Source organism: Zosterops lateralis (assembly GCF_965231275.1).
Source record: "Zosterops lateralis genome assembly, chromosome: 1".
Classification (NCBI taxonomy): domain Eukaryota; kingdom Metazoa; phylum Chordata; class Aves; order Passeriformes; family Zosteropidae; genus Zosterops; species Zosterops lateralis.
The window spans coordinates 22,528,720-22,538,136 of NC_139762.1; the positions used below are offsets into that span (position 1 = coordinate 22,528,720).

General features: G+C 41.9%; 1 protein-coding gene across 2 annotated transcripts; it reads left to right on the plus strand.

Moving 5' to 3' along the window:
- Positions 1–1,134: 1,134 nt before the first annotated feature.
- On the plus strand, positions 1,135–9,386 carry ACBD7 (acyl-CoA binding domain containing 7). 2 transcript variants are annotated; one of them, XM_083868111.1, is made up of 4 exons: positions 1,135–1,236; positions 8,392–8,509; positions 8,613–8,675; positions 8,763–9,043. In XM_083868111.1, exons 1-4 carry the CDS (start codon positions 1,225–1,227, stop codon positions 8,834–8,836), a joined length of 267 nt encoding a protein of 88 aa, XP_083724237.1. In that variant the 5' UTR covers positions 1,135–1,224; the 3' UTR covers positions 8,837–9,043. The 2 variants fall into 2 exon arrangements, with proteins under 2 accessions (XP_083724237.1, XP_083724236.1); XM_083868110.1 differs by lacking the exon at positions 1,135–1,236 and adding an exon at positions 1,280–1,399 and having other exon boundaries at positions 8,763–9,386.
- The last annotated feature ends 31 nt before the right edge of the window (positions 9,387–9,417 follow it).

A 9,417-nucleotide genomic window follows, 5' to 3' on the forward strand; every position in this document is an offset into this window, starting at 1 on the left:
AGTCGTGTGTCAGCTAACACAGTCAGGGCCGGGTCACGGGTGTTCACAGGGCCTTGGCCCCCACAGGCGGGTCCTCGCCGCGGTGCGGTCTGTGCGTGCTGGGCACTGTGTGCTGTGGCCAGGGTGACAGGTGAGGACTGGTTCCCTTCAGCCTTTCCCGCCATCTGCCCTCAGCCTCTAACAAATGTTCACAAGCACGTTTATTCTCCACATTCGCCGTGGTGCACAGCATGTTTAAGCACAGCCTCTTGGCCCTGAAAAGAGCAGAGCTGCTTCGCCGGGGCACCGGTCTTTCAGAGATGTTTTCAATTTTTTAAAAATCTCCTATTTACTTAAATTTACTTGGATTGTTTTCTCATTAATTCGTAACTTGATTTAGCCTGGACTTGTTTCCCTTCAAATTAATTTTTTGGCATGGTTTTATGGAAGTCAGCAGGTTAAAAAATGCAGAAGTGCCTACCATAGATCAAACTATGTTTAGGGAATGATGTACATAAATGTATAGAGACATGAATATAAATAATTGATACAAGAGGGATGGATTTTTTTTTTTCTTCAGTAGTTACATTTGTAGGGTAGTTTATCAATTAATTTAATATTCTTTTTATTTTGTATCTAGTAGACCAAATTAGAAACCAGCATTCACCTGTATTTGGTGTGTGTAGCCGCTGGTGTGAGGTACCCTGGGGACGGCCCCGCGTTTGTCGGAGCTGAAGGGCTCCAGGACTCGGGCATGGGCAAGGACCGCGACACAGGGAAGGAACAGCACCAGTAACTGGGCTGGTTACAGTCAAGTCACTCGAGAGATCCCTTTGCCAAACAAACGGCTAGGAACCTTCCTGTATCACTGCTCTCAACCTAATCCTCAGTGGTATGGCTGGAGTTCGGGTTTTCAGCGGAAACGAGCGGGGGGTGAATGCTGCCTGCCCCCGCCGCCCCTTCCCGGCGCTTGTCGCCGCTCACTCGTTCCGGCGGACCCGAGTGCTGCCCCCGGTGTCCGTGTGCTGCCGGCCCTGCCCGTGTGCTGCCGGCCCTGCCCGTGTGCTGCCGGCCCTGCCCGTGTGCTGCCGAGTGCTCGTGTGCTGCCGGCACTGCCCGTGTGCTGCCGGCGCTGCGGGCTGAGGTCACGGGCACCGTCCCAGCGCCCCCGGAGCCCGCTGGCAGACGCGCCGCGTCCCCGCCGGAGAAGGAGCGAGGCCGTTCCCTGCGCATCCTCGCAGCACCATGGCTCTTCAGGTACGCGCGTCTCCCTCTGGTGAGACAGAGACGGGAGGAGAGGGATGCGCTGTGCGGCTGTGTGATGCCGTGCTGGGGACTGTGGTATTTCTTCAGCATCAGGATTTTTACTGCAAAATCAAGGTTACCTTGCGGCAAGGGAGATCTGCCTAAACTCTTGGAGGTGCATTACTTTTCACAAGTGGAGGGTGAGAAACATCCTGGTTAATTTGAACTATTTCACAGGTCAAGTAATATTTTGGAGCCTTACCTGTTCAGAGCATGCATGAATTATGTTTCTTCAGGTGTGGATCTGAATTTGCTAGGACTGAGTTAGACATGGAAAGACAGGTACATATTTATGTTTTTACGGTCTAGCTAGTTGGTTGGAGCTATTAAAAGAGGAGGGAAACTTGTAACACTGAGACAGTGTTATATGTGCATTTGGGAAGCTTAAATAATTTTTAAGGACATCGTGTGTATCTTTTTGGGTGTATGCATCTTTGGACTGCTACATTTTGGTAGGTTTGTGTTTGGTAGGAGAGCTTCTACTTTCTTACCTTCTGGCCAGAGAGAGAACTTCCTTTTACATTCTCTCTGATTGTAGCTTTAAATAGCTGTTGAGGAAATTATCTTTATTGGTGGCTTTTAGCCTCCTACCTTTGTGGGCAACTATGAATACTTCTCTTGTCTTGGCCATGCCCTGATGGATCAAGCTGTTTTTCTTCTTTAGGCTTTCCTATTATCCCTTTCACTTGCAAGATTTGCAAGCTCTTCTATCCCAGTCTCATTATGTCTGTCTCAGCTTAGTGTGCATTTTGCAAAGAGTGAGCAGTACAATGCTCTGACCTAGATGCAGGGAGTGCACTGCCAGCAGCTTAGCAATTTTCTTCTGAGCTGCAATTATGTTGAATAACACAGAGGTTTCATTGTGCTGTGTTACAGCTAAGAAGAAATCTCTTTTTTCAGTGGGTCAAAATTGCCAAATCCCAAACATAACGCCACTTTGCTTAATTAATAATCACTGAAATTATAGTTTGTTTTATTCTGCCTTGAATTCACTCTAGAAAATGCATTTATTAGCCTGATGACTATGCAATGAGCCATAAATCATAAAAAAGAGCTGAATGCAGTATGATCTGGTGTCCATAGCTGTATACAGTTACACTTTCACATAAAAATCAGTGGTTGAAATTTTAAGATACTGTGCACATTCTGCACTAGATATTATAGAGCTTGTCTGTCCACATTGGTTTGTTTGACAGTTACCAACCATATCTATAAATTTATTGAATCTAGCTGTATGGGAATGAGGACAATGAATAAAATAATTATCTCATTAGTGAAGCTGTAAAATATTTATAAGTTTTGCAAAGTGGTAAAATATTCTGCTGTAAATGAAGAATTCAGTCAAGCTTTTTTCTTTGCAAAAAGGCAGTGTCTGATAACCATTTGATAATTTGTGCTTTTATCTTTAAGGCATGTGTGTATGTTTGTCTGTATATATTTTTATGCTTTTTATTTGAGGAGTTAAAGAGAATTTTATGGGCACCTGATTAAAAGGAAATTATATTTTTACAGGCTGCTTGTAAGCTGGCAAATCCTAAGCAACAATCTGTGCAGAATGATTGGTTAGAGGGGAATAAAGAAAGAAAAGTTTAGTATTTTGGTTTCATTTCTGCATGTTTCTTGCTCTGTAAGATATACATTTGCAAATTTTTAAACTATCTTGTGATATTTTCCTATAGATGCAAATAGAATAAAATTATAGGACGATAAGGTTATTAACTTAATGGTTTCCTCATCTTATTTTTTATCCTCTGTCCTGTACAATTGAACAGGGCTTCTGGTTTATTCTTACTGTGAAGTTGTCATAGTTTAACACCACCCAGAAAATAAGTACCATGCAGTCACTTGCTCACACCCCCTTCACCTACAGTGGGATAGGGAGGAGAATCGGCAGTAAGGAGAAGGGGGAGGAAGCAAAAACTCATGGTCTGAGACAAGAACAGTTTAATATTTTTTTAAAAAGTAAAATATGATACTGTGATGGCAATAATGAGAGAAAGAGAACGAGCATGTGCAATTAAATGCAGGAGCAGCAAGTGATGCACAATACAACTGCTCACTACCCACTGACCAAGGCCAAGCCCATCCCTGAGCAGCAATCAGTTCCTCCTGGCCAATTCCTCCCAGTTTCTACACTGGACGTGATGTTCATGTGGAATATTCCTTTGGCCAGGTTGGTCAGCTGTCCCAGATGTGTTTCCTCCCCCTTTTCCAGATTCTTGTGCAGCTCCCCACTTTCAGAGCATGAGACACTGAAAAGTCCTTGGCTCAGTGCAGGCACTACTCACCAACAACCAAACCATCAGTGTGTTATTAACATTATTCTTATCCTGCATCCAAAACTGTACTGCACTGTACCAGGTACGAAGGAGAAAATTAACTATACCCCAGACAAAAACAAGACAGAAGTTTAGATCAGAAAACAATTCCAAACATGTGAAAGATTTCCACATATTTGAATGGTCCTTGTACATCAATGTGAGCAGAAGCTCACATGCAATACTTACTTATTTAAACTCTAAACAATATGGCAACCCAGTTATTGTTTATTTTTAAGACAATTTTAAATCTTACAGTTAACAGAGCATGAATCCTCCTTTTGTTTGCACGTGTGTGGATATTACGAGATTTCTGTGATGGAGGAGTCAGTCATAGGTGTAGTCAAGAATGTCACATTTCTGATATTTGGATAAATAATGAATTACTTATTTTAATAAAATTGCACCTATAAAAAAAACACCTTGGGTAGGTCATCACATTTGTTTTTGAGAGCAAATGTCCATCTCTTTTGGGACCTGTAAATCTGGACCAATCATGTGACTTTCAATGCTTTGCTTTGAGGAGCATCCAGTATATATATATGGTTCCAGTTTCTTTGGACCACTATTTTTAATTCCTTGATAAGGTAGTTTGCATTGCTGATTTTGTTTCCCCTTGTTAAATGCCTCTTAATTATAAATACTGTACATCCATCAAAAATACTGTTATTAGTGCTTAGGAGGGTTTGTGTAATTAGACACAACAATTGTCTTGCTACCTTAGTACGAAACTCCCTCATATCCTAATGCTGCAGTGCCTGGAACACTGTTCAGCAGCGTGGCAGGGCTGGAGTGACTCAGGGGTAGGCTGGGATGTAAATTCAGAGCATGTGAGTTCCTCTGCAATCCCCATGTCCTTGCTTTTTCCCCAAGGTGAGCACAAAGTGGAACAGGCCTGTTTCCATGGAAGGATAAGGCACCTGACTGTCAAAAAAAAGCCCTGTGAGCAGTCTCACAGGCACTGTGAGTTTAGACTCCTCTTTGTGGCAGTGTGTCTGTCCCCTCCCTGCTCCCAGGCTGAAGACACCCTTATTGTGCCTAAGACACAGGGCAGGGTGCTTCTGCCCAATTCTCTCCCTGTGCTGGTGTGACTTCCTGGCCTCAAACACATGGCTTCACCATTCTGGGTTTGCTGCTGAAAAGAAGAAAAGCTACTTACTTATTTAGCCCTTCGCAATTTTTGATGAAAAATTAAAAATGAGCTTTACATCTGAACTTGTGCATTTCAGGGGCTTGTAGCAAATCCAGACACAGTTGCTGTGCAGAAGGAGACCAAGATACAACACAGCATAAGAAGAAAAATAAAAATTTGAAGAGTTTCATGAAAGCAAATATTATAGTTACAAAAAAAAAAAAAACCAAAAAAAAAAACAAAAACCCAAAAAAAAAAAAAAAAACAAACAAACAAACAAACAAACAAAAAAAAAAAAAAAAAAAACAAAAAAAAAAAAAAAAAAAAACTGAGAAGGGATGCTGTAAGGCCATTTTGACATTATTGATTCAACTTTTATATGTAGTCCAGAGCACACAATTTTGGTTTATCTAAATTATATATAACATAAATACATAGCATATGAATGCATTGAGCCTTTTGGTTTTTTATTCTAGAAAAATCCTCTACTTGTTTCACAGCACTCTCAAATACTTGGCTGGTTAAAAAAAAAAAATCTACAGGGTTCTTAAAAGAAATCAGACACAAAAAGTTGGACTTAAAGCTTCATGTTCTTCTATGGTTCAATGAGTGAGGCCTTGGTGGGAATCTCCCAGAAACTTCTGCTTGTCAGTTATGCAAACACTGAGGTTCTCACTGAGTTGGAAGATTATTTATTAAAAAGCATCTGCATTGCTGCAGGATTTTTGTTTTTTTCCTTTCATTTCACGCTAAGGGTGCTATGAACTGACAGACCTAGAGATGTGTATTGTCATCATGAATCCTTCCCATCTAATTTTCTATGAATTTACAGATGCAGTTTAAAGAATACTCAAGATTAAATTGCTGTTTCGCAGGGTGATAGAATGCCCTTTTAATCACACATCATGTTTTTTTTAAAAACATTCCTTTTAAATGCAACTCTCTGCCTGCTGCTCCTTGTTGCAACACTGCTGTTACAGATGTACGGCCTCCTGTGGTGAGCACTTTTGTTCTTAGAAGACTTGTGCTTTCCCTTTGTGGGTTTCATATACCAATTCAAAATTTGCAAAAAATTAGAAATTCTTCAGAAGTTTGTATCTGTTGAATCTCACTAGCCCAACTAAATTTACAGACCAAAATAAAAAGTGATTTCCATCTCAGGAGGCAGAGGTGACTCATTTGGTGGCAGAGTGACCAAGTTTCCGTGCAGAAAGCTGCAGTGCACTCAGCTACCCCTCCTTACCCTATTTGGCCTGCTGCTCCTGCCTTAATGCAGCCAGCAGCTGGTGTGTCCTTACATCAATGAATGAGTAGTTGCATGATTCCAGGAAGGGGCTTTTTTGTGAGGAAAGATGCTTGAACATCACTCTCTAATTAAATTGCTAGTTACTTTTCCTTCTTAAATTTAAAAACAGAAATAACTTTTGTCTTGTACTTTCTCTCTGTTTAAATACAGAATGCTGTAGTGAACCTAGCTCTCATTCATATTTGCTTATTTCCATCACCTGGTCCACCCAGAACAGTCACTTGCCAAATAGAAAGAAATCGGTTAAGGAGACAAACATGCATTAGGTTTCCTTACTTTAATAAATAAATAAATAAATAAATAAATAATTTAAAGAATCTAATCTTTCCTGCAACTAAAGGGAAAGGTGGTATAAAGAAGCACAGTGAGGACTTCTGAGGAAATGCCAGGATCTCAATGATTGAAACAGAGCTGCAGTACTCATGCTGAAATCATTGTTGACTTTTACAGAAACTTTTAAGCTGGTGTAGTGGCTTGATGCTGGCCAGATCAAAGTCAGGCACCCACCAAAGCCACTCACTCACTCTCTTCTGCAGCTGGACAGCAGAGAGAAAACTTACTTAAGGATTTGTGAGTTGAGATAAGGACCATGAGAGAGATCGCCCATCAAATACCATTGAGGGCAAAACAGGCTCAACTTAGAGACATAAAGTGAATTTATTGCTAACAAAACCAGAGCAGGATAATGAGAAGTAGAATAATCCCTTATAAACACCTTTCCCCCACCCCTCCCTCCTTCCATCTCCACCCCCTATGCCAGTGCAAGGGGACAGGGAATGGGGGTTATGGTCAGTTCATCATCCGTGGCTTCTCCTGCTGCTCAGGGAGGGGAGTTGTTCCCCTGCTGCACCGTGGGGTGGCACAGAGACAGTTCTCTGTGAATCTCTCCAGTGTGAGCTCATCTCACCAGCTCCCTGTGACCTGCTGCAGCGTGAGCCCATCCCATGGGGAACAGTCCTCCCCAGACTCTGTGGTGTGGGTCACTGCTCCACGGGCTGCAGTCCTGCAGGGACAGGCTGCTCCAGCCTGGGAGCAGGGCCCTCTCTCCATGGGCCTCCCACAGGATCACAGCCTCCTCCAGGCACCCACCTGCTCTGGCATGGGGCTCCTCCATGGGCTGTGGGAGGATCCTGCATCCCCACGGCCCTCCATGGTCTGCCGGGGCACAGCTGCCTCACCATGGTCTGCACCACAGCCTGCAGGGGAATCTCAGCTCCAGCCCCTGGAGCACCTCCTCCCCCTCCTTCTGCACCAACCTTGGTGTTTGCAGGGCTGTTCTTCTCATGTTCTCACTCTGCTCTTCTCTGGCCATTGTTACAACTGCAGAACAACTTTTTGTTTAGTTTCCTTTCTAAATCTACTACCACAGAGGTGTTACCACCATTTCTAATTGGCCTGGCCTTGGCCAGTGGCACATCCATCTTTGGAGCCACCAGGAATTGGCTCTGCTGGACATCTTGGAAGCTTCTGGCAGCTTCTCACAGAAGCCACATTTGTAGCCCCCCCACTACCAAAAACCAGGCCATGCAAAACCAGTACATCTGGTTTTGTACATATTCAGTATGTGTGCAGGATATACTGTGCTTCTGCAAATGCAAATCCAACTCAAAAGCAAAAATAATTGTTGAAACCAGAATGTAGCATGTTAAAGTGCTTGTATCATTCTGCATGAGAGTAGTGCAGTGACCTGATGGGTGTGTAGTCACCACAGAAAATCTATTTCTCTCTGAAATGTTCTGGGCATGAAACAGAACTCCAAACCTTAGCCTGAGACCTGCTTTATAGAGAGAATGGCTATAGCCTCAGGTTAATGTGTGTGATTCACAGTGATGAAAGGAGTAATTTTACACTTTACTCAGGTGTTCTCCTGTGTTTCAGAGTTGGCTGTGGAAGGTGGTCCTGGCAGTAGCTCATCTCCATGAGGCACCTCTGTGCTAGCTGTTGGTCTCCCCCATCAGCAGAGCAGTGGAAATGGAGGGTGAACGGGACAGTACCACTCAGAGGGGATTTGAGCTCCACCACTTGAGCTAACACAGTGCAGGCAGGGTCAAAACAATTCAGAGATTACTGTGGGGTGTAAAGTTTAGTGAAAGGCTTCATACCGTGGGGATGCAGTGTGACCGTAAAAGACACATACACCACATAAATTGTGGAGGCTGCTTGCCCCTATCAGCCATACAAGCCTATATCCCTTTCTAAGAATTTTTGAACACATTTATGAAGCTTCTTTCATGGGGAAAAAAGCCTTGTCTGACTGCTAAACCCAAGTGAGTCATTAAGAATATCTAATGATACTACTGCATGTCTTATAACATCCATTGAGAGGAGAACACTTTCTGTTCTCTCCTCAGGCTGACTTCAATGGTGCTGCAGAAGATGTAAAAAAATTAAAAACAAGACCAACTGATGAAGAACTGAAGGAACTATATGGATTCTACAAACAGGCTACTGTTGGAGATGTTAATATTGGTATTACTATATATACTGCACATTTATTCACATATCTTGATAAAATCAAGCTAATGTTACATAAATCTGCACAATAACCAAAGCTATGCATTTATTTTGGCAGAATGTCCAGGAATGCTAGATTTGAAAGGCAAAGCCAAATGGGAGGCATGGAACCTGAAAAAAGGTGTTACACCAATTAAATTTACATCCTGTAGTCAAGTTTATAGGGTGACAAATGAGGAAAGATAATGACTCCTAATTTCCTTTGCAGGTTTATCAAAGGAGGATGCCATGAATGCCTACATCTCTAAAGCAAGAGCAATGGTAGAAAAATATGGGATCTAGAATATTCAAAACAATTCCCACTAATAATTAACTCTTCAGTAGCTAATGAACTAGCTCTGTTGAGAAAAATGCAATACTAACTCCTTATTGTGTAGTCTGACACTAATGTCTTTTAAGCACAAGCTGTTTGACTGTAAAGGGTATTTACATATATAATCTATTTTTAGCTTGTATATTAATCTAAATAAATTTGAACTGAATAAATTAAGCTTTCTGTGAGAATTGTGGATTTTTGTGGGTATTAAATATTTAGCATTTTGATAGGAGCAGACAAGCAGAGAAGCTCTAACAGTAAAATAACACACATAATTCTTTTGCAGACAAGGTTATAGAATAAAGTGAAGAGCTTGTACATGTTCAAGAGAAAAAGGAACAGATGAAAACTTTTTTAAGACCCAAAGCCAATGCTTTTTTGTTTTTTTTATTTTTTCAAAAAATCAGGAAAACTCCTCCTTATAAAGGATTACAGAAGGGGAACAGAGTATCTTTTAGGCATGATTGCATGCAATGTAGAGAAAGAAGTGACTTATTACAAATTGCTGTGGACTAACCTTACATATTCTGCTGATAAAATTGAGGGA